The 25,020-nt window shown below is 37.9% G+C and overlaps 1 protein-coding gene across 1 annotated transcript in view; it reads right to left on the bottom strand.

The window, feature by feature from the left end:
• Window positions 1-25,020, bottom strand: part of FAM169BP (Protein FAM169B) — a 135,483-nt gene that overhangs the window by 70,932 nt on the left and 39,531 nt on the right. The window contains exons 3-4 of the mRNA XM_007479416.3: window positions 8,205-8,341; window positions 3,673-3,772 (exon numbers count right to left, since the gene is read on the bottom strand). Coding sequence (XP_007479478.2) covers window positions 3,673-3,772; window positions 8,205-8,341 — 237 coding nt within the window. The remainder of the gene's footprint in view (window positions 1-3,672; window positions 3,773-8,204; window positions 8,342-25,020) is intronic.

Here is a 25,020-nt window from a genome sequence, read left to right on the forward strand (position 1 = left end):
TTATAGTTTTATAAATTCTACATTCAAAGAATACAAGTTTATTCTTGATTTTATAAATCCAGGGCAAGGGAAAAGTAATAATAACAAACAGTCTAGCATTTTAAAGACTGCAAAACATTTTACATGCATTATTTCATTTGAGTCTTATAACAACAATACCAAGGACATTGTCATCACCTTTTTATAGGTGAGATAACTGAAGCTTGGAAACAGTAAGTGACTTGTAGCCACTGAGTATAATTATGAGGAAGAAGATAAGTTTAGTAGGAAAACAGAGGACAGATGCATGAGACCTGCAGAGAAAGATTCTGGAATGCTGGAAGAAAGGGTTAAGCTGGGACTGAGGGGCAGTTGGTTCTCTCTCTGGATGTAATCTGGGGAGAGTAGCTGCCTGTCCTGAGGTTTCTGATTCCTATCCTGCTTGTGGTTCTTTTTTATTATCTTCTTGTGTTTCCCTGTGTGAAGATTGGATTTAGCTATCTCCTGATTGTAACAATGAAGGTACTTAGCTCTCCCTTTATTGGGAAGATTGAATTGTAATCCACAATCTATTTTTAGATTTTAACCCCTAAATGGTGGTAACTCAGTATTTGGAGTAGATCTATCCATTTTTATCTGCAAAAAGCATAAACTCGGTATTTGAAGTATATCTACCCATTTTAACTACTAAAGGTGTGATATAACCAAAAAAGGTATAATCTAACTAAAGAAGGTGTGAACTAAAGAGTGGGCAGTTCTGGAGAGGAGCATCTGCTGTGATTGGTAGATGTGAAATTTAGGGGAGGTGACACAAGAGAAAAAGATCTTTAAAAAGAGGACCACAGAGGCCAGAAGGAGTCATTGAGGATATATTCAATTCGAGTGGATAGATTGAAGAACTCTGACTCAGAGTTGGACTGGAGGCTATTTGAGCATTTGAGATTCATGATAGAGTGAAGAAGAGTCACTTGGAGGAGAGTCTAGAAGATGGACACTCGGACTTGGCTGTGGACCTGGACCCCTGGAGGAGCTTTTACAGGAGACCTCAAACTGCTTTCCTTTGGACAGTCACCATTAGTGAGAGAAAGGCTGACTTATGACTCTGCCTTTCTGGAGGTGTGCCAGAGGAAGCCGGAGTTCTGTCTGTCTGTCTGTCTGTCTGTCTGTCTGTCTGTCTGTCTCTCTCTCTCTCTCTCTCTCTCTCACTCCTTAAATCTTCCTCTATTGTAAATAAACTATCATAAATTCTTTGCTTTAGCAATTCATTTGGGATTTAGAAATTAAATCCCTGGCAACCACAAATTTAAATATTCAAGTCCAACAACAATAGATTTAACACTTGGGAGAAGAACCCTGTGATCCTGATGTTAGCCTGAACCAGCTATCTGCACTGTCAGAAAGCCACGGTCTGGATCCATTTGGGCCTGGGACCTACCCTAGAGCCCTGCCAAATCTGTCACAGATCAGCACCTCTAGTGCTGATCTAATAACCAAGAGAGGGCTTTAGGGCAGGGTATTTAGAACAGGGCCTGGGTGATAAGTATAGACTATTAAATCTCTGAAGACCCTCCATGAGGAGATTTAAATCTGGATTTTTCAGCTAGTGAATTAGTGACAGGGATTCCCCTTGCTCTTCAAACCTCTCTCTCTGGAAATAAACTACATCTTCCATTTACTATATCCAACTCTGTGATTGAGTAAATTTGTGTGCTGGTCCCAGATCAGACTCTGGCATGGTCAGGGTAAAAAGTTAGGCTTTTCAACCTACAATGTGAAAACCTAAATACTGGCCCAAAGTAATCCATTGATATCCCATCTGATCCTATCTCTAAAACCTCCATATTACAGTATCCAAGAAGAGATCTGAACCTAAGTCCACATGGATGCTACAGAGATATTCAGAGTTTGGGTATGACCAGATAATTTCCCAACTCAAAAACTTCACTATTTTTTTAACAATTTTTCACCAATTACTTCAAGGATAAAATATAAGCTAGTATATTTGTCATTTATTTTACATTCATTTTACAAATTATATTTAAACACATATACAATATGTAAAATCTTTGAAGACAGATTTTCCTGGTCTCAAGATAGTCCCAAAAGATTAATTTCAATATTGGAATAAATGAGACACTCCTCAGTCATTCAAAAGCTAACAAAAGGGGGTGAGGGGGGCAGCTAGGTGGCTTGGCAGACTGAGAGCCAGGCCTAGTGACAAAAAGGAGATCCTGAGTTCAAATCTGATCTCAGATATGCCCTAATTGTGTGATCTTGTGCAAGTCATTTAACCCCCATTGCCTAGCCCTTCTGCTTTGGAACTAACACCCACAATTGATTCTAAGTCAGATTAGGGTTTGTAAATATGTTTGTTTTTTTTAAGCTTGGGTTTTTTTGGAAATTTTGTAAAATTTTATAAGTTAACAAAAGGAAATTTGCTAAGCCACAGCAGGAGAAATAAAGGAGGCAAGGCAAGGGAGCTTGCCTTGCCTGAACTGCCCAACTTAATCTACCATCTAAGCACCAAACCTCTGCTAAAGTTCCTCACAGCTGTTTTTACTTAGGTGACTAGGAAGCAATATCAACAAAGACACCCTCAAAATCTTTTGAGGAAAAAACTAGTCTAACCTACATGGAAGTGGGGGTTAATTGTTCACACTTTACAGGGGCTATTTTCCCTTTTATCTATCTATATATTCTAGTACCTGAGCACATGGTACTGTACAATAAATACTTATGGAATGGCTGATTGGTTGAATATGTTGTGATGCTTTTGCTTGCTTGTTATATTTCTGAACTTTGTGAAAGGTCTCCCAATACTAGCAGCTCATTCTGTTGAGCTGGATATACATATGTTAGCTCCTGGTCTGCCTACTGCCAGAGTGTCCTCAGAGGTATCTGAAAGATCACCCACAACCACACACACTACAAGGGCACATGGCAAAAATGTTTCTAGGAAATTAGTTGGCTCATTTGCAAAACTTTACTGAGTGCAATCAAATTTGTATTTATACTCTGTTTCAGTAATTAATATTAAACGTAGATGGAAAATATCATGAAGTCAGGAACAATCTTTTCTTTATTTGATAACTTGATATATCTACCACAGGTTTTGAGGGAGGCTCTGTATTCTGCAGACCCTCCAATGCCAGAAATACACATTGACTACAAAACCATCATCTTGGCCATATTCCATAATTCTAAGAAATGAGCACCCACAGGCACATTGTACAAAACAGATTAAACAGCATGCCTTCCTCTAAAAGAGTCTATCTAAAGAGATAAAGGGTTACTACAAATGATTTTGTATAAAGCTGAGGGAACTTGAATAACTTCCTGGATTAGAGAGAGCTAGTCACTGTCCATACTAAAATTAGAATTGAGTTCTTGAGTTCCACAACTATAGAAGTCATTTTCCTGATTTACCATCTTTTAAACATTGTCACAGGGAGGAGACTGCTGATGTGAATCGAATACAAATATTGATGCAAACATCAGTCAACAGACATAACAGTGCTATGCTACTTGGTCCCTAAATTCTGTAAAATATCAAGTTTGCCTTGCTGATCTCAAGACCATAAAATCACCAAGACCAGAAAAATACCACCTTTCTTTTCCAGTTATTTGGTTATATTAATTGTTCCACCATTAATACACGATCCTTGCTTTAGTGCTCTATTAGCAAGTACTAACCTGTCTTTTTGTCTTGGGGATTAACCAAAACCAATATTTTATGTTTAGGTTCATCACGGTACAAAGGAAGCAAGCGAACAGAGGCATCTTCAAGTTTAACCTAAAAATTAAAAAATATATATTCTTTCATCTTGTAAGAGGTTACAAGAAAATGCTTTGCTAATGAAAGGATATTCATCAGAAGTACATGATTGGTTAATTTGATAAGATAATGTCCAACTTTATTAAAAAGACAAGTACATATTCCTTACTTTATGAACCCTCCAAGCAGTTAATGATAGTTTGTTTCTCCTTTGGCATAAATGTACCCCTCTCTTTCTTCTTTTTTCCTTCCTTCCTTTCTTTTTCTTTCTTTCTTTCTCCTATCCTTCCTTTATATATAGGCATACACATATACATACAGAGAGGATAGATACATATATCATAAAAGATACATATATATCATATAGATTCTATATAGACAGATTATTACTAATATACACACACACAAAGAAAGGCAAAGATGTACATTTATGCAAAAGAGAAATAGGTTGTATATATGGAGAGAGAGAGAGGGACAGAGACAAAGCTTCTACAAGGCATTAGCATCTGGGAGCCAAGCAGGGCTCTTGCAATGGTAGTGGTTGAGTTTAGAGCATTCCAGACATGGCGATCGAGGGCCAGCGCAAAGGCGTGGTGACAGGAGATGTAGCATTATACATGAGGAACAAGTATGCCAAGTGACTGGGCAGAGAGTGCATGGAGAAAAGTAATGGTTTCAAAGGAACTGCACCTCCTCACTACCCTCCACTGCTCGGACCTGAAGGTAGGGTTATGAAATCCAACCTCAATTTAAGGAGAAAGCTCAGCTCAGACACTTCCCTCATTTCCTATACTACTTTTACACTATACTACTTTGGGACTTCATTTCAAATCCAGTAAACAATTCAGTTCCTACTATGTGCCAGGCGACTTCTATGACCATGCCCAGGGTACTTTCTCTCTCTTCCCCTCACCTCCTTAATTTAGCTTCCTTTTGTATGAGTTGGGAACAGAGAATGTCTTTTTTTCCTATTTGTATCCCTGAGGGGGGGGGGGGGGGCGGGTAAGGAGGTTAATTAACACAGTGCCTGGCACATAGTAGGTGTTTAATAAATGTTTACTGATTGACAGAAAAAGATAGGAACGTTAGAAATTTAAAGGTTGTCAAGACCCTTAAATGTCAAGCAAAGCTCATATTTGATTCTAGAGGTAACAGGTAGTTCTTCTAGAGTCTGCTGAGTAGGAAGGTAACGTGGACTTAGATACTTTAGAAAAGTTATTTCCACAGCTATGTGGAAGCTCCAAGTATACTAAATGGAAAATAACCCCGTGCTTCTCTCATTCCCACTGGCCCCGGAATAAGATAAATGCCTTAAGCTGTATCTCTGGCTTTGTTCCAGGCATAGAATCCTGGGAAAGTCATGTCCCTCCTGGTGCCCAGCAGTGTTTAGGTTTGCCTAATGGGCTGGCCCTACAGAGAACAGTATTCCTGTATTTTCCCTTGTTTTGACTATGAGTACTAGACAAGGACAGAGGAGTCTGTGCAGGGCCCACCACTCCCTCAGGGGAGGAGAGGACACCTCAAAAGCTCCCATACCCCAAAACATCATTAGAGTTATAACGGGGTCCACTACACCCCCCCAGTGAAGTTAGGGGTCACAGCCCTGCATTATAAATTCTGTTTTGAGAATTGAAGAATAAAAAAAGATAGAGGGAAACTATGCCAACTACACTGAACAGGAAATGGATTACAAGAGTTTCTTCCACCCCATCATAGCAACAGAAAACTCAGGCCCTTCTGTTGTTTTTCTGCTTTGGCTTTTTTTTTTGGTGAATTTATTTTGTTAAAGACCCATAATATCCTTGAGATTTTTGGTTCTTTCACACCATATAGGTGATTATAGGAAACATTAAGATCTTCAAATGATTTTTAATGGGATCAATTATTATGTTACCTCTTTCCTTAAAGACCAATTTAGAAGGCAGTGTCAAATTTGGGAAAATCCTTACTTATGAAAGCAAAGGCCATGGAGGGAGGCAAATGGAAGAAGTTTGGAAGGAAAACAAGCCTCCAAACTCTTTTTTCATTTGTAATTCCCCTTGTTCTATGCCAGGTTTTAACTCCAAAGAAAAAGATGCCTCCAGAGCAAGCAACTCTTGGGTGTGGTTTCCTTCTCTCCCCCAACTTTTCAGCCTTCCTTTGTGGGTTGTCCCCCACCCTTAGATTCTAAGTTCCTTGAGGGGAGATGGTCTATCTTTTTAATCCTATCCTCAGTGCTTACTTAACAAGGGGCCAGGCCCATGGCAAGTGCTTAATAAATGTTGATTGGGTCCGAGTGGAGAAAAGGCTTTACCACATGGTCTTAAAAATTCGGGGGGAGGGGTAAGGGGGGGGTCGGTACCCAGCTGAGTGGCTCAGTGGATTGAGAGCCAGGCCTAGAGAGGGGCTCAAATATGGCCACATACACTTCCTATCAGTGTGACCCTGGGCAAGTCACTTGACCGCCATTGCCTAGCCCTTGCCTCTCTCCTGCCTTGGAACATGTTGGAACACAGTTTTGATTCTAAGATGGTAGGGAAGGGTTTAAAAAAAGTTTTTTGAGGCCAGGGATACCATCATTTCTCATCTTTACGTCCCCAGCAGAGTTCCTAGCAAGGCAAAAAGACAATGAATACAGGTTTTCCGGTTCAGGAGGGACAAAAGCCAAAGAACTTCCCCACATCATCAAGGACAAAGTAAAGGCTTAGATCCTTTTACTAATTAAAATACTCCAAGCTTCAGGCCATAGATGGTATGAAATTTAAAAAAAAATTTTTTTTAAATCAAAACTCCCCTTTTGGGAAGGGGCAGGGTAGTTACAAAACCCTTAAGGCATTTTCTTTGTTTATGTCATAGGAGAGCCACTGGCTGGGAGAACTGTATTGTTTGGGAGGGCTGAGGCTGAAGACATAACAATAAATAACCTTCAGAATGGTGGGGGAGGGGCCAGGGAGGGGAGGGGGATTCCTTCAGCCCCAGAGAGAAGTGAACTCCCAAGTGCAGGCTGGAACTTCACCTTCCAGTTATCCCAAGTCCTCACTTTTATGTGGCTCTACCCCTGCGGGGCTTCCACCGATGGGGTCCCTCCCCCACTTACCCTAACCCGGACTGACTGAAACTGAAAAAGGGAGGATGTCCAAAGCTCGAGAAAATGCCTTCCTCTTCCTCTTCCTCCTTTGCCGGATTCCCTATTTTCCCACTAGAGGGCACCAAATGAGTATTAAGTCCCGGACCTCCCTCCGCAGGCAAACCTTCTAAAAGTTACCCCAAGTGAACTGGCTTCTTCTGGGAAGGACTACAAAATATTTGTCTCCAAAATCTCAAGGAAGCCGCACTGTAAACTGCACAAACCATTGTTTTAATTAACTCTGGAACGGCCTCAATACGGCGTAATAAACTATAGCCTCCTCGGCCAAGCCATTCGGCCTGCTGGAGGGGGGGCCTCAGCTGTGAAAAGCGCCCGTGCTGGAGCTCAGAAGTTGTCAATCTGAATTCTCCTACTTTACAAAATGTGCTTTAAAAATAAAGACGCCAACAAATCGGCCTCGCGGCTCAAACGATGCCGGCTTACTTGGGGGGCCTTGGCAAGAGGGTCACATGCGCCCATTTCCCCGGGAGGAACTGAGGCGGGAAGCAGTCCAGAGCAAGAAGTTCACGTCTAGAAGACCTTCGGGGACAGTCTCCTGTGATCCCCTCGCTCTACTGATGAAGAAACGGAAGCTCGCAGGGTTAAAGTGGCTTCGAGAAGGCCGAACAGAAGCAGAATGAGAATCCTCTTCACCAGACTGCCTGCTGTATGCAAAGGAGGACTATTTGTCGGCTAAATTTCCAATCTCCTGCCCATGTCAGTTTGCACAGAACTCAGTACTCAGTAGATGCTTAATCAGTGTTTGTTGTACTGACCCAGACTTGGGCAGCTGACATTTCTGCCCATTCCTCCTCCTTTGGTGACATAATATTGAGTGATGCTAATTTTTCTAATGATGAGAGTTTTTTTTTTTTCCTTCTCCCATGGCACCAGTTTTCTACATTAGAAAATTTGATTTCAAAACAAATGAATCCCCTATTAGGAAAAAATATTTTGACAATCTTAATACTACTAGAAAAAATATATATATACATATAAATACATACGTGTATTTATATATTTATAAATTTGTGTGTATTTTATTTATATTTATATATGTACATATATTATATTTGTGTATAAATATATTTATATACACATGCTTATATATTCTATATTTATATGAATTTTTGTGTATATTTTGTGTACATTATATTTATGTATACATTTTATATTTATATGTACATATATCTGTATATAAATATATACATATATTTTATATATATACACACACATATATTGTATATTATATATAAAACAGTTCACAGTTCCATTATATATTACAACTCAGAAAAGAAGAAAAGTATTCATTATCTTTCAATGCTAAGAAACTTGTCACATTACCTTTTCACCGTTAGGAAGAGAATAGTACTGAGGAGGAGAAGTACCAGCTTGTTCTCCAAATGTAGAATAGTAGGCCAAAGTGGATTCTTGAACCATTTCAGGATTATCTTCCAAAATATCCACAGGGTAAAAGTGTGCTATGGGAAAATGACAAGGCGCTTAGACTGATTGGAGTTAAAGGGGAAAATCTCAAATATTAAAAAGGATTTAAATTTCACACTCTTGTTTCTGCAGTGATGCTCATTTGTAATGAATAGGAGCAGTAGCAGCAGGCACTCAGGGAAAATAGAAGATAGTCATGATGGTCGGGATTGCACCAACATTGATGGTTTTGAGTTAAATATGCACACTCATGAATGCCTGCAGAAGACTGAGCATTCTGTTCAAGAGACCAGGTTGCTAAAGACATCCAGGAATAAATTACAGAGATTTCCATTTCCATCACAATTTCTCATTTATAAATGTTTGTTGAATTGGATTGAACTGAATTTATATTAGAATGTGGGCTTCCTTCTCTATATCTATACTTTCAACATTCTCTATGTAGCCTCAACCGCTCCTGGCAGTGGCCACATTAATGAACAGATCACCTGAAGGTTTGGCACAAAAAAAAAGCTGGAGTGAATTTGGTGATCCAAATTCCAATATTTTATCCTACCTTTCAAATTTACCTTATGGGTTTATACATATATGCTACTTCCTGTCCCTACTTATATTGCTTCATTAGGGTCTGTAAATCCACTCAGTAATACACTTCACCTTAATGGTTGGTCCAAATTCCCAGGCAAACAAGGAACATATAAGTGTAGGCGAATGGGCAGATGGACTAATATACCACATATACCATATTTTTTCAAGAATTTATACCTTTCACATACTTTATCATTACATTTTCAGAAGAAAATCAAGGAAATTGTGCTACTGTATAATTATAACCACCCACTCATCCCCCACACACAAACACACATTTCAACTTTCTTTGGAACAACAAATTCCTTGTTAATAGAAGTTTCTCAAAGCAGTCTGGCCTGATTTGACAAACGTTTAATTTAAAGGAAAGGGCAAAGAAGTGCCATTGACTAGAGTGAGATCTATCTTTCTCTCCTGAGTCATGGTTATAAGACTCAAAGGTCCCTTAAGAAATCTCCAACATTATAAGAGAGATGCACCAACAGGGAAGTTAAAGCTCCACTGCTGTCTGGTCCTTCTGGATCAAAGGTGTGTATATATCAAACTTGAAATTAAAAAGGAAATATCATGCTATATGTAATTGTAAGGGGGGTTAGGTTATGTGTATGTTGCCCATGTAGGGTTATGTGTGTCCACACCAGTCTGTCAAAATGTGGCTGAAAAGGAAGAATGAATAGATACTTCTAGAATCTTTTCCATCTACCCTTCTCCTGGGCAGGCTTTAATTCCTGCCAATGAAGGTAGAAGAGAAGGAAGCAGATGAGGGAAGCATCAGAAGCTGTACTGTGTTCTCAGTAAAAGGGTACCAGACTAAACTTTTATCTATCTGATCCCCCCAAAATAGGGAAATAATTTTTAGATTCAAAGTGATTTGTTGATCATTATCCCTTAATGGAGGAATACTCTACATAACCCTTTCTACCAAATATCAGTTACAGAAAGACTTGACAGTGAATAACAAATGAACCCATTTACCCAAGGCAATACCAAACACAGAAAATCAGGTAAGTTGTATAGATGAGAATATGCCAGACAATAGAGTAAATGATTTCTCTCACAGGGAGCAAGATATCTCAATTCAGCCAAAAGAGATAGTCCCAGATCTCATTCAAGGTGAAAATCTCTTAAGTCCCTGGTGAAAGGGGGGGAAAGGGTTAAGTTTAAAAGGATTGGACTAGATTATTTAAGAGTGTGGTCACCAGGAATTTAATTTATTCCAAAGAGATTTATTTACAATTTATTTGCAAAATGTAGATAGAGTGAAGTAAGAAAATCAGAGAGAGGATAGGGTAAGGTATCTCACTTAAGCACTAAGTAATTTACTCATAGGCCCTGGTTCAACCCAAGCAGGGAGAGTTAGTCCTTAGGCCTCAGCAAAGCCAAGGACCTGGGGAAGTCTCTTCAGAAAAATCCAGCAGTTAAGAGTCAAGACACTTACCATGTGTCAGTTCAAAGGAAGAGATTTTAGAACAGCCTCACCAGGAAACAGGGTCTCAGGTCCAGGCAGCACATTCTTTACCAGCCTCCACTTCAAAGAATGAAGAACTGCCAGTAGAACTGAACTCAGGAAGTTGTCATTCCCTTTTAAAGACACTTTTTCTTGCGTTACTTCCTGTGTATTCCCCTAATTCTACGTCTACCAATAACAGTTGAAACCCTGCTTTAGGACTGCCCAGGAGGCACAGTCGATTCTGATTTGTTACCCACTATCACACACATGGGTCACAGACCACCCCCACTCAAGTATGAATGGGGTGTTTACATCTTTGGTGATTAAATCTAAAAATGGGCAGATCTTTCTACTCAACTTTTAAGTAGGGTGTTTACACTTTTAGTGAGTAAATCTAAAAATAGGCAGGGGTTACAATTTAATCTTCACAATCAGGGGAGAGTCAATGTTAATCTTCACACTGGTATAGTAAGCTGACATGATTAAGGTGCCAACTCATCCACATGTTAGCTTCTTCCTAGACTTTTCCTTCATGGACTTCTTCCTCTGAAGAGAATCTGGAACTACATGTCTTCTCTCTTAAGCTTAGAAGCCAGAAAATCAAAATCTCTTCTCTCTCAAGGTTTGGCTAAGTCTGCCTTATACAGAGGGGAAACACTGAGTAATCAATCTCCACCAAGAAGGAGAGTCTTAAAAAATGAGCTTTGTGTCCTTGGTTCCACAAGCCTTCCAGTCACTTGAAAATCATTGCCCTCTTTCTATTTTTTTTTCTCTTCCTAGACTTACTGCATTCATTCTTTCATTTTTCTCCCAGAAGATTAAGAATTTGTTAAAGAGAGAAAAGTTAAGGATTCAGTTTTCAAATTTCATTTTAATTTTGTAATTGCTCACTGTCTCTCTTTTATGCTTCAAAATAGCCTAATTTCAATTTCACCTTGGGCTTGTAGACACTAATATAGTTTGTATACTGCTCTATATCTATACAACTGGCCCACTATTAGCACCACCATTGTTTCTGAATCTCCAACTCCTTTGGGTCTTCATTTTCTCCTTCCCAATCACTTGGGTGAACAGGGGTAAATACCTCCCTATAGGTAAACAGTGGAAATGCTGCTGTACCGTGGGCATTATGCTAGTGTGTCTCTTGTATAATTAAAAAAAAAACAATGTAATATTTCACAAGTACCTGAAGTTTCAATAAACATTTGCTTATTGAAATTGCTATGTCCTTTCAAAGGCTTTCAGTTGGTTTTCCCATTGGAAAGCCAATATTAAAATGTTCACTATATATTTATATTTAGCAAATAAATTCACATGGAGGTGAGGAGGCAAGAAACAGAACTACTTCAAGCTGTCTAATTTATTACCATTGGCTAGCTCTAGGTTACAATCTTTTGGACCTCAAAGACTCATTTTTAGACCACCTGAGTATAAACCAAAAATGGTACCTACTACAGTTACAACTTCTGCTGGGTAGTGACTATCTGCAAGGTTGCTGTAAAAGATTCCAAAAATATCCATGTGTTTCATTTTAAGTTACAACCTGGAAATTAAGCTCCTGCTTGACAATAGGTCCAGTTGCTGTTTCAGGATAGTTTATTGCCAGGGTGGAGATGACAGAGGATCTCCCAACTTCCACTCTAAATCAAGCAGGCACGTGTAGGAAAATACACATAGTGTTTGACATAAGAAGATTATTAATGGACTCCTGTAACATGGCTGGGCTGAATCTTAGCATGGGCACTGCCCTTTTACAAATTCCCTTCATGCCAAGAGAAGAAATAAAATCCTCAGGCCACTGTGGATTGGGCAGAACAGCTGTGTAAGGAAAGGGCCACACCATGGGCCCCAACCACACCACACCCTGATGAGTTGCCCACTTGAGTAAGGAGACAATCCTCCAAGTGTTTCCCAGGAAACACCGCAGACTGCAAAGCATCTTCAGGAAAATGTTGGTTTAATACAGTTGGAAGAAACTCATATGTATTTTGCTGCTTCTGAACCATCTGATCATTTTCTCTTTGGGGTTAAACCCCTGGAACTATCAAATTCCCTAAATGAATCAGGGATGGATTTAAATGTTCCATGGAAAGAACATATCTAATCTAGACATTTTCTTACCCACTACCCCTAAACCCCCAAATTAAAAATGTGTAAGGTTTTGGGAGGGGGACATTGTTTTGTTTTTTTTTTAATATAACAAACACTTGATAATACATTAGATGTGAAGTTTTCTAGATTTCTTAATAAACTAATCTTTGTCGGGCATTAAATGACCATTATTAAAACTTAGGAAAACAGTGAGCTACACTTCATCCATAATTTCCTCTAAAATAAAATGGTCATTTAAAAAAATCTTATAACCTCCTTACATATTTAGAAGATTTAATTGTGAACCATACTTCTTGTCCCTTTACTGGCTCAGCTGTGCTTCTGAGCAGTGCCAGGTTGCTAGCATAAATTAATCCTCATAAACAACAGTGAATGTCGGGAAAGAGGTGTGCGCTGTAGAATATTTTTAACAGTCGCAAAATAATGTGGCACATTTGCTAGTTTTCCTTTTAAAGAATTGCTTTCAAATGAATTCCTGAGACTGGAGCCATTTCAGCAGCTTTGGAATGTGGAGACTTAAAGATTCCATAGGACTCAAGAAGGCAAGGGCAGGTTTTTAACCAATAAGAAGCAGGGATTCCTTTAAATAGTTTTATCATATGCAGCAGTGGCACAAGAGTCCATTGTGTCCTCCAGACCCAAAAGGGTGTGATCTGAAAGGGCAATGTGTGGAAAGGGTTAGCAAGGTTTTTTGTTGTCTTTTTTTTTTAAGTAATAAAAGAGGGCCTCTTTCTGAAGCCGCAGAGGAGGTACCATATAACCATAAGGAGTGTAAATTTAGAAACGAGAGGCCTACTGCGTTGTAGGGATTCCAGACATTCCAACATTCACACATTGCTACAGAGCTCAAAGGAACTGCCATCTTAAACAGCCAAAACTGGTAAACAAGGTCATTACATCACGGAGGGCCTGATTCAACAGCAACAATGTAGAGCAAAAGAAGAGCTAGGTAGGGATTGCTCAATTTACTGTGACAAATGAGTTCTTTGGTGGGAGGAGAAGGGGCAAAATCTTGGGTGAATCAACAGATGAGGTACCAGTTTCCAATTTTTTGAACTTTTAAATTGATGTATATCTTTTTTTTTTTTTACTTCCTCTTGGGATATCTCCCTTGCCCCCCATCCCTACCCCCATGCCATCTGAAAACTTCTGCAGTTCTACTCATACATATAAAATAGTTTGGTTGAGTTTCTGGAAAATTCAGCGCTTGTGAAAAAAATGAGTAGTAAGGGAGCTGGACAGGACACCTCCCTTCCCTGCTGCTGGCACCCAAAGTAGCCAACACATTGCAAAGTTGACCTACGACACACCTGCTCTTTTCTTTTCGGTGCACAGTCCACACATACTTTTACCGGTGACCTAATCTGCCGCCTGTATGATTTCATTCCCCTACTCACTGGGCTGAGTTACGAGGTGGCTTTGTGGAGTAAACAAATATCTGACATTTTTACACATTCACTGGAGGCAAAACTGAGACTGCCAAACTCATTTCGCTTGTGATCGAAGACAGATTCAACTGCGGGTTTCCAGATGTGAAACGCTAACATGCTTTAATGGGTTGAACTGCACAGGAAATATTTTTCCAAAGCCAAAAGAATGTAATCTTTTCAGTACAATGTAAAATGCTTTTATGTAAAAGCACACAGTTGAAATTAAAGGTTTCTTTTATAATGCACTGCAGACTGTAAAAATCTGAAATTCCCAAACAAACCCCATATTTAAGAATTCACTTTAAACCTATGTTTACAAAGTCACTCCAAAAACAAAGAAGGCAACAAATTTAAAGTGTTCTTCCAGAAATAAATTCAATTTAACTACCTTAAATCACTTATATTTTTTCAGACATAGCTGATGTCTTTAAATTGCCTGCCACCTTGCTCTTTCAATAGCTTCTTTAATTAATGTGACACATTTGAGAAATGTATGCATCCTATTCTTATTTGGTTATTTTATCACTACTTAATTCACAAGCCAATTAGGTATAAGTTCTAATAATCGATTACTTCTCCAAGCAGGAAGCTCATTTGATCATAAACAAAATGGCCAATATATGCAAAAGATGACATCTAATTTTAAATGGGGTAAATTCTCCCCATAAAGTCATTAATCCAAGATAATGTGCTATGATTACTCATATTATAGACCACCTTTTGCTTTAGTCAGTATAAACTACAAATATAACAACCTCATCAATATATAGCAATATAGTGTAATTTTTAACAAAGCCGAATTATTTATCTAAGTGAGATAGTAAAGATACCTTAAATAGTCATCATGCTCTCAAGCACTCTGAATTTACTAAGAATATATATTCAGGCCCTTCCATGTAACCATTATCCAAAATAAATAGCAAGTAGTCAAGAAAAAGGTTTGTCATAAACCACTGAAACTTAGTGGTACAGATAAAAAATTAAATTTGAATTACAGGTCACTGATAGCTTTTCTGGAATAAACTTTCTATTGATTTGCTTTTCCTGTGAAGATATGGATTTAGTCTTTCTCAAATGCAAGTTAATCATTCATATCCTACACATGACAGTTCTGAAACCCTTAAATGGAAGGAAATCTACACTAAAATTTCAACTAAGATAATTGCTACCCTGAAATTTAGATTGAGTCTGGAAGAATTATCTCAAAGGCACTGGAAAGCACGAAATATTAGAGATACACTAGAGAAAGAACCCAAGTTAACTCTTTCGAGCAGTTATAACATTTGCAGTTACTAGTACTTATTCTACAGAAAGATTACAAATATAGGAAATAAAGTGCAGAATTTCACAGTTTCAAAGGACCCAGAAAGTGTATTTAAACCTGATATTATCATGTCATACTAAAATACTTAAGAAAAATGGTTCTTTTCCCTCCTTTTCGGGGCCTCCCCTCCAAATAATAGTGATTTTGAATTTATAAATTAATTTCCATCTAAAATAATTTGAAACACATAATTTTACAGAAGGAATCCTGGGAGAATTATATAATGTACTCAAAAATCACAGAACAGGCTTTCCCACTGACTTCTGGGAGGCTCATTCAGCTTCTTACAGGAGGATAGCCCAAGAGCCAGCTACCATGCATGAGCAAGAGAAGTCCTTTCTCTCTTCCCAGGCACCAGAGAAGATGCCCGGGAATGCACGGTGCTGCAGTTAGGCCAATTTGCCATAGCAAGTATAGGCTCAAAGCCCATTTTGTATTTGCAAGAGGGAGGGAGGAGGAAGGAGATTGCCAATTGCATCCGTACATCCAAACTGCTTACTTACCTAGGTGGGGGTGCTCCTGCTCAAGCCCAAGCACCAAAAGCTCTGAGTCATCTTTTATTCTTCCAACTCCACACCACTATCAGTTGCCAAATCCTAGCACTTCTACTCCAACTAGCACTTGTACCTAGTGTACCAATCACCTCACAGGGGAGAGACTATCATGCCTCTCTGTCAATACAGAATGAAATGGACACAAGATGAAAGCTTGACAACATCCCTCATCCCCTACCCACCACCCCTCGCCCCTTCAGGACAGAATCCTTTTCCACTTTTATTTTTGCATCCCCAGCTCCTGATCATGTTCCTGGCTACTTATTAGATGCTTAATACATGCTTACTGATATCCTAATTGATCTCATTTTATAAATGAAGGAACTGAGGCTTGTCCAGGTTAAGTTACTTTCCCCAGGTCACACATCTAGTAAGTTTCTGAGGCAGAATTCAAATTCGGGTCCTCCTGCTTCCAAGCCCACCATTCTTGTATATTCTGCCAAATTGCAACAGAACTTTTTTGAGCTTTGAGTTTCTCACCCGTAAAATGGGAATATCAGCTAACTGATCATTCTATCAGTTAAGAAGCAAATAAGATGATATATGTAGAGTGTTTTGTAGATCTTAAAATACTACATAAATAATAATAATAGTTGAATTATATTCAATTCTACAAATATTAGTAATATTTGTGATATTAATTCCTTATAGGCAGCTATGTGGAGCATGAATAGAGAGCTGGAATTAAAAACAAAAGACCTGGGTTCAAATATGGCCTCAGCCATTTAATACCTGTATGACCCTCTTATAATTACTTATTTTTTACTTAATTTACTTATAATTACTTAAAATTACTTATAAAAGTAATTTAACCTCTATCTGCCTCAATTTCATCATCTGTAAAATGGGGGTAATAATTGCAGTACCTTCCAGAGTTGTTGTGAGGAGAAAATGGTTTAATAAATTTTTAAGCATTGAATAAGCCTTTAAGCTCTATACATGCTGGCTCTTTCATTACTGTAATGATACAACATTTCAACTTAGCATCAGAGAATTCAAATATTATTATAACTCCTCATAACATCTTTCTAAAAAGTGTAGGAACTTGTGTGATCATTTTTTTAAATAGTAGAATGAATACAAGGAAGGCTAGAGAGATGAAGACTCAATGGGACATAAGGAAGAGCAGAATTAGGGAACAAAGGCACAAAGAACTCTATTCCCAGGACTTGACTGACAAAGTCTTCATTCCCCCCCAGATCAGAGGTAGGCAACAAGCAGAAGCAAATTAACACTTCGATTTGTTGAAGATCATCTTTTTTTGCCAAAATATTCTTAGCAAAGAATAAAAAAAATTGGAAGACAGAATGCAGAACATATTATAATTCTCTAGCAGATGAGCAAAATTATCACTGAACAGAAGAAAGCTTTACGGAAGGTTTCCAGGTGGTGTTGGTGGAGTTTTTATTACCAAGTAATTGACAGGGAGCCTGGTGCTCTGTTAACACATATTTAATATTGGCCAACTCGCAACATGTCATTGCCTTGGCTGAGCAGAAATCGTTTTGTCCCAAATCTAGGATGGCAAAATGTGCAGATGATTTTATACACAGCCCACTCAAAGGTTTATATAATCCCAACTGCTGTCAAAGGGAGATTCTGATCGTTTCAACCCAAATGCCTCCAAATATTGGATCAATAAGCCCAGGACTAAATAAAATACGTGATACCCTCTGGGTTCAGAGGGGAAGTGCTATGTAGGGATCCTTTTGGAATGACATTTGGGACACAGGTGAGGAAGCAGTGTCTAAAACACCTGCCCTCTTTTCCTGAAAGCGGCCAGGATGATAACAATAAAAATAGCTCACATTTTATCAAGCCCTCCAGTCCCACTTTGCAAAGTGATTTACATACATTATCGCATTTGATCCTAGCAATAACCCTGTGAGGTAAGGACTATATTTACCTCCATGTTATAGAGAGGCAAACAGGGGTTCCAACAACAATAATAATAACAACTAATATTTATATAGCACTTTTAAGGTTTGCAAAATACTTTATAAATATTATCTCATTGTAATCTCAGAACAATCTTGGGGGTAGATACTGTTATTATCCTCATTTTAGAGAGGAGGAAGCTGTGGGCAGACAAATGTTTACTTGACTTACCAAGAAACACAGCTAGAAAGTGCCTGAGGCTAAAAGTGACCTTGGACCTTCCTTATTCCAGTGCTTTATCCTCTGCAAAACCTAGCTGCCCTCAGTTTATTCCCAGCTGTGATCCAGGTCCCCATCTGGGGTCCAAAGCATCATTTGAACCCTGACTCTACATCTAACACACCCCTTTTTCCTCTCCAGAGAAAGACTTCTGTCTTTGAAGCTCAAGAACAAGTAGGTAGCTCAGTGGTTTGAGAGCCAGGCCTAGAGATGGGATGTCCTGGGTTCAAATAGGGTCTCAAACACTTCCCAGCTGTGTGACTTGGGCAAGTCACTTAACACTAGTTGCCTGGCCCTTACCACTCTTCTGCCTTGAAATCAATACATAGTATTGATTCTAAGATGGAAGGTGGGGGTTTTAAAAATAAAAGAAAGAGTATGACGGTTACTCTTCCTTTTCCCCTGAATTTGAACCGTTCCGCCCATGTAGGATACTCACATGTAGAGAAGATGCCTGTTTTCAGTGAGCTCAACCAGCCTGGAAGAGCTTCAGGTAGAGGCCAGTGGCAGATTCCAAGCATCTGCTAAACAAGGACCAAGCGAGCTAACTTTGGAGGGTGTATCCCAGAGAGACAGCCCATGGGAACAGGATGAGTGTCAGCTTCCAGGACTCAGAACTTGTTATGCTACAATGTGGAGGGACTTGTCATATGTATCAGTGGAGGTATTACCACCGATAAAAATCAAAACTCTTTGACAGAAAGTATTCAAACAATAGAAAAGCTTCTAGAGATGAGAAAAATCAGTATCAATATGAAATAATCGGCTCTATAAGCAGTAGGTAAGTGGAAATTTAAATTGTGAAATTAAAGAATCAACCTGGCTTCAGATTAAATTGTTGGGCATTTTGGGAAAATTCTACTTAGGTATTAGACATCATAAATGTACATTCTAGGATTTAGTTGAATGAATTGCATGGGCACTATTCAGGTCAAGTCTAAAAGATTGTGAAATTCCCTATTAATATTAGATAAACATTGAAATTTCTTAATAGGTTTCAAAAATCCAATGTATTGATGTAGATCGCACTAACCCAGTCTTAAGTGCTATGAGGATCCCCTGTATAGAACTGAAAATGTGGTCAAGGAATATATTCCAAGACAAGTCCAAATTAAATCATTTTGTGTAATCTTTATTTTTTTAAGCTTTTACTTTTGTCTTAATATCAATTTTAAACCAAAAGAGTGACAAGGGATAGGTTAATTAGGGTTAAGTGACTTGCCCAGGCTCATATAGCTAGGAGGTATCTGAGACCAGATTTGAACTCAGATCCTCCCAGTTCTAGGCCTGACTCTCAGTCCACTGTGATACCCAGAGGCTCCATATGCAAACTTTAAAGAAGATAAAAGAGAGGTAACAGAATCTGTGATTTAAGTGGTATAAGGAAATTGCAGTGAGGAAGCTCTGCTTACCACTGCTAAACCCTCCAGTTTGGAGAGCTGACAGAATACTAAAAGGTTAGTTTACTAACTAAAGTTAGACTGCCAGTATGTGTCAGACACAGACTTGGACTTGGGTCTTCCTGGCAAATTTTAAAGCACTATATAACTGTCAGTTATTATTACTAAAATTTATACCATTATAAATTTTATTTAAAATGGAGGACATTACAGATAATTCAACTTTTGTAAAGGAAATAATCTTTTTTAAATGTGCATGTCTTATAAATCTGGATTTTTATATATCAGGTTTTTAAAAACTGGGACACATAAGTAATACTAAATTAAAAGTAAGGAAATCAATATCCAAAAGGAATACTAGTGATATAGTTCTTTCCATAGAAATTGATGAGCATATTAATGGAGGAGAAATAACCTTTGGGCATCATTCTAAAAATGTTAATCATTTTCTTTCTATTGAAAGAAACTCTGAGTTAATAGAGTAGAAAACAAATGTTTAAAAGGTTTTACATAACAACAACAATAACAATAATAATAATAACTAGGATTTATATTGTACCTAATGGTCTAAGTAGCATTTTGCAAACATGATCTCACTTTATTCTCTCAACAACTCCAGGAGAAAGATACTATCACAGATTTGAAAATTGCACAGATAAATACTGAGAGGTTAAGTGACTTGCCTAGGGTCACAGCTAGTAAATGTCTAATGCTAAATTTGAACTCAGGTCTGTACTATCTTGATGCCCCAAATCAATGTAATGATGTTAACTAAATTGATTTACAGATTTAATGTTCTAACAATTAAGCTACAAATGAATAACTTGTATTACAAAACTAGATAGAAAAATAAAGTATATTTGGAGGGAAAGCTAGTATGTCAACAAAAATAATAATAAAGTAGAAATGAAAGGGGCATATCATATCTCTAACTATATGATAAAGTAGTAACTGTCAAAATAATTTTGAACTGGCTTAAAAACAAGAAAGTAGATCAATGGAACAAACTGGATAAGCATATCCAGAGAAATAAACTTAATAGCATGGTATGCAACAAACTAAAAAATATAAACAACTTGGAGAATGACTACCTATTTAAAAAGAACTTCTAGGAAAACTGGAAAGTAGTTTGGCAGAAATTAAGCTGGGACCAGCATTCAAATGGAAAAATTATAAAATAATGGAAACTGTAAGACACCCACACCAAAATACTCTACCATTTGTAGAGTTGAAACCTGGGAAAAGATACTGGGTAGATACTTCTAAGAAGGTTGATAACAGAAAGAAAGATCTGATATATACCAGGATATTCAAGAGCAGATAGGTGGCTCAATAGATAGAGATCCAGGCCTGGAGATGAGAGGTTCTGGGTTCAAATTTGACCTGTCATTTCCTAGATGTGTGACCCTTAGGAAATCACTTTAAACCCAATTGCCTAGCACTTACCCTTCTTCTGCTTTGGAACTGATATTCAGTATTAATTCTAAACCAGAAGGTAAGAGTTTAGATTTTTTTTAAAAACAGAGTATAATAATGCGATATGAAGAAAGTAGGACCAAGAGAACAATATGCATGCAATCACTATATAATATGTGGTTTGGCAGATGAAAAAGCCATCTAGAAGAAAAAGCATTTCATACAGATTAAGGAATTGATTATATACCTATCCCCTGGGGACTAGCCCATCTTCAAAGAAGATTTTCACTAGTTTGGAATCAGAATGATATATTTTTTGGCTAAAGCAACTCTCAAAGATCATCTACCAAAGTCATAGAAAGTTTACCATCTACCTTTGTGGAGGCAATGTCCATATATACCATTGCAATCACAGATCCTTGAAATACAGAAGTACTATTTATAAGGGATGACACACCAAAGGTTTACCAAGAGTGACTGAATCTGAGTAGATAAAATGGGTCTTACCAAAGCACTCTATTTACTGAGATTAGCATTCACCCAAGGTTATCTCAAATGGAAGAAAAGTATATTTATTAATCTGGAGCCATTGATAAAATTATAGAGTAGCGGAAGGAAGGAAGGAAGGAAGGAAGGAAGGAAGGAAGGAAGGAAGGAAGGAAGGAAGGAAGGAAGGAAGGAAGGAAGGAACGAACAAACGAACGAACAAACGAACGAAGGAACAAACGAAGGAACGAACGAAGGAACGAACGAAGGAACGAAGGAAAGAAAAAAGACAGAAGAAGATAGAAAAAAACAGGGAGGGAAAGAAGATTTACTAAATACCCACTATGTGTCAGCCATGGAAGGAGATTTATTAAGTAACTACTCTGGTCTTTCTGACTTAAGACCTAGTCTATAACTACCTAGCTGCTTCTAAGAAAAGATATAATAATAAGGCAAATGTGCCAACTAATACATCAGAAATTCAAGACTTAGAAGGCATTAAAGATGGTCTGAGGACATATTTGAAAACTTGAAGGCTCACATAATGATAGATATAGAGTTGAAAGGTATCTTGGAGGCAATTTTATTCCTATGTTCTCCTTTTACAGATAAGGAAATGAAGAACAGAAAATATTTCAATCTCTTGACCAAAGTCACACAGGTAAGTAATAAGCAGCAGGGTTAGGATTTGAACTCAGGTCCTCTAACTCCAAATCCAGGCACGTTTCTACTGTATCTACATTGTCTCTTTTGGAAGGGAATCACTTTTACTTTAAATATGTACCAGAATGATTTATGTCCTAGGTAGCATATATAAGAAGGAAAAAAGTTGAATATATCAACTTTATAATAAAAAATATTTTAGCAATAGAAACACCTGAAAAGCTAAATATATATGTGAGTCAGTAAAAATAGAAAAGTAGGGAATATAAAAGAAGTAGGAAAATCAATCAGTCAGTCAGCAGGCATTTATTAAGCATCACGTCAGAAGAAGGCATTCATCAATCTCAACCATAGTCTAATTTGTTTAAAAAAACTCTATGAACCATTTTGTTGTCTAAGTTCCAAAACCGATCTCCATTTCCCACATTGCTCTGCGAGGATTGTAACTCACCAGATGCCCAGGTTACTAAATCTATTCCTTTATTTAAGTTTACTAGACCTGCTATTTGCAGGGAGAAATTAGAACTTGGAAGTGTAATGGTACTCATGATGGGTAGCTACTTGAATTCCATAGTTCCTAAAACCTACTCTGACTTCAGTAGTAGGAGGATCCCATACTGAAGGAAAGAAAAGTTGGAGGGAATTAAAAAGTCTAGACATAATGGCAGACAAGGAGGAAGTATTAAAATCCACAACCGTAGAAGGATTGAGTATAGAGAGACAAAACACAGACAATTGCATTTTTCCTGAGAGAGAGAGAGAGAGAGAGAGAGAGAGAGAGAGAGAGAGAGAGAGAGAGAAGCAACAGGAATAGAGGGAAGGGGAGGAGAGGAAAAAATAAGCCTATTCAAGGATCTATATATGATATTTTTTTAATGTTCTGGCAAGTACGTAGGGAAAGGAGAAAAAGTATTTGACCAGTTAAGACTGGCCTTAAAAAATTATACATAAATACATATATATAGATATGTGTGTTTAAGTATATATATAATATGTATATATTATATATATAATCAGAAAACAAAAAGAAGCAAAAGAAAGAACATATTAAACAACAAAAAGATTTTTTGCCCCTTCTGGGAGTGAAACTTCAATATTAGATGATGACAGCACATCCCAAGGGAAATCATGAAGTCTCATCAAATTAGTCACTAAAAATTTGACAGCGAGAAACCACTGCAAGAATATGACAGGGAGCAAGGCAAGCAAAACAGAAGTAGACTCTTGCATCTGTGGGTATCTTTATTATTAATTTTTATGATAAATAAAACCAGCTAATGGCCATCATTGATCAAGAGATTAATAGATTGTGTCAGTGAGTATTCTTTTTTCTCTACCTAATGGTTTGTTCATTTAACTAAAAGGCTATTGTCCTCATTAGTGATATAGAGAAAAGGGTGAAGGGGGTTTTTGTTGGTGGTGGTACTGGATTTTTTAATTGCCTTGAGAACAAAGAAGGTAACACAGGCAAAATTTATCTTTGTCAAATTGTAACAAACATCTTCATTTTGGTATGCTCACATCCCCATATGAAAATAGGAAGCAACCATGAACCATTAGCTGGAAAACAGGCATGTTGACACAGAAATAATAGACTTAAATTCACTAATCCTGATGAGCTTTAGCCATCACACACACACACACACACACACACACACACACACACACACGCTATTAGTATATATCCATCAAAAAACTTACCTCATGGGATAATGAACACAAAGTAACAGACATCTGTGCCAAACACTGGGAATACAAATACAAGCAAAAAATAAGAATAGTCACTGTCCTCAGGAAGCTTATGTCCTAATGTGGAAATGCAACACATAAATGGAAGCTGAAAGCAGGAGGAAAGCAGGTAGGAAGGTAGCCACAGGAGCCCATGGTGTCAAAGTCTGGGTGTCCAGAAGCAGAGCCGGGAGAGGAAATGAAGGAATGCAACATCCTCTTATGTCTACTCTTTTATAATAAAGATGCATCTAGTTTATAAAGCAAAATTTCATCTTTAAGATTATTCTCTAAAAAAAGTTTCTCATCAATGTTTCTAGTTCATTAATATGCCTTAATAAATGTAACCACAGATGTTAACCCTGTTTGAAAGCCAAAGTTTTCAACATCAATTGAGGCAGAAAAAAAAAAGAGAAATGTGTATTAGCCAAACATATCCGCTAGAGTCAAAGAGAAGGTCTGACCCACAGCCCAAATAGCGGAGAAATTCCCTCTAGATGGCTGGGTCCTGAGGGTGTTCATCATTGCAGATGATAAATTCTGATTACGCCAGGCACCCAAATATCACAGAAGTTCCCCTTACAGTAAGATCAGGGATCACTTAAAAGATTGAAGCCTTATAAGGATCAGTACTGGGACTAGACCTATGATTCCCCCTGTAAGAGGAACGCACTGGGGAAGAAACTACCCATGCATATTGGCATCTATTCTGCAACCTATAGTCTTAGAGGTGCTCAAAACACAGCGAGATTAATGAATTTGCCCAGGGTCATATAACCAGCACATGCCCAGGTCTCGAATCCAGCTTGTCCTGGCTCTGAGGCTAACTCTCTAAGGCTTTGCTGCCTCTCAACAATCCTTAAAGGAAAAATTAAGCGAATTTAAAATATCTACTATTTGGAGAAAAACACAATTTGATGGCCAGTTCATTAAGTTAGCCCACTGGTACATCTTGGACAGGCATTGTGCATGAGCGATGAGTTGAGCCTAGAATTAAATAAAAGAAGAAAGTAGGCTGGATTACATTTGGGGAATTATAAAATGCTTTCAATGATTCAACCTTCTCCTTGACACAAAAATGTACCTTTTTTTAATAGCCAGTATTTTCCAAGTAATGCTATATGATTACAAATCATAGAATAATATAATCTCAGAAGAATCAAAATCATGGGTGATCCAAAGGACAATGGGAAAAAAAAACATAAACTGGGCACTGTAGGTTACAGAAACCTTCCAAAGGTTGACTGTGATACAAGAAAGGGCACAAGGGATACAAAGTCAAGTCAGATCGAGTCGTGTCAACAAGCACACATTAAGCATCTATTATGTGCCAGACACTGCAAAGGACTAGGATATAAATAACCAGAAAAAAAGTCTCCATTCTCAAAGATCTCACAGTCTAACAA

This window comes from Monodelphis domestica, chromosome 1 (genome assembly GCF_027887165.1).
Source record: "Monodelphis domestica isolate mMonDom1 chromosome 1, mMonDom1.pri, whole genome shotgun sequence".
In the NCBI taxonomy this organism is placed as follows: domain Eukaryota; kingdom Metazoa; phylum Chordata; class Mammalia; order Didelphimorphia; family Didelphidae; genus Monodelphis; species Monodelphis domestica.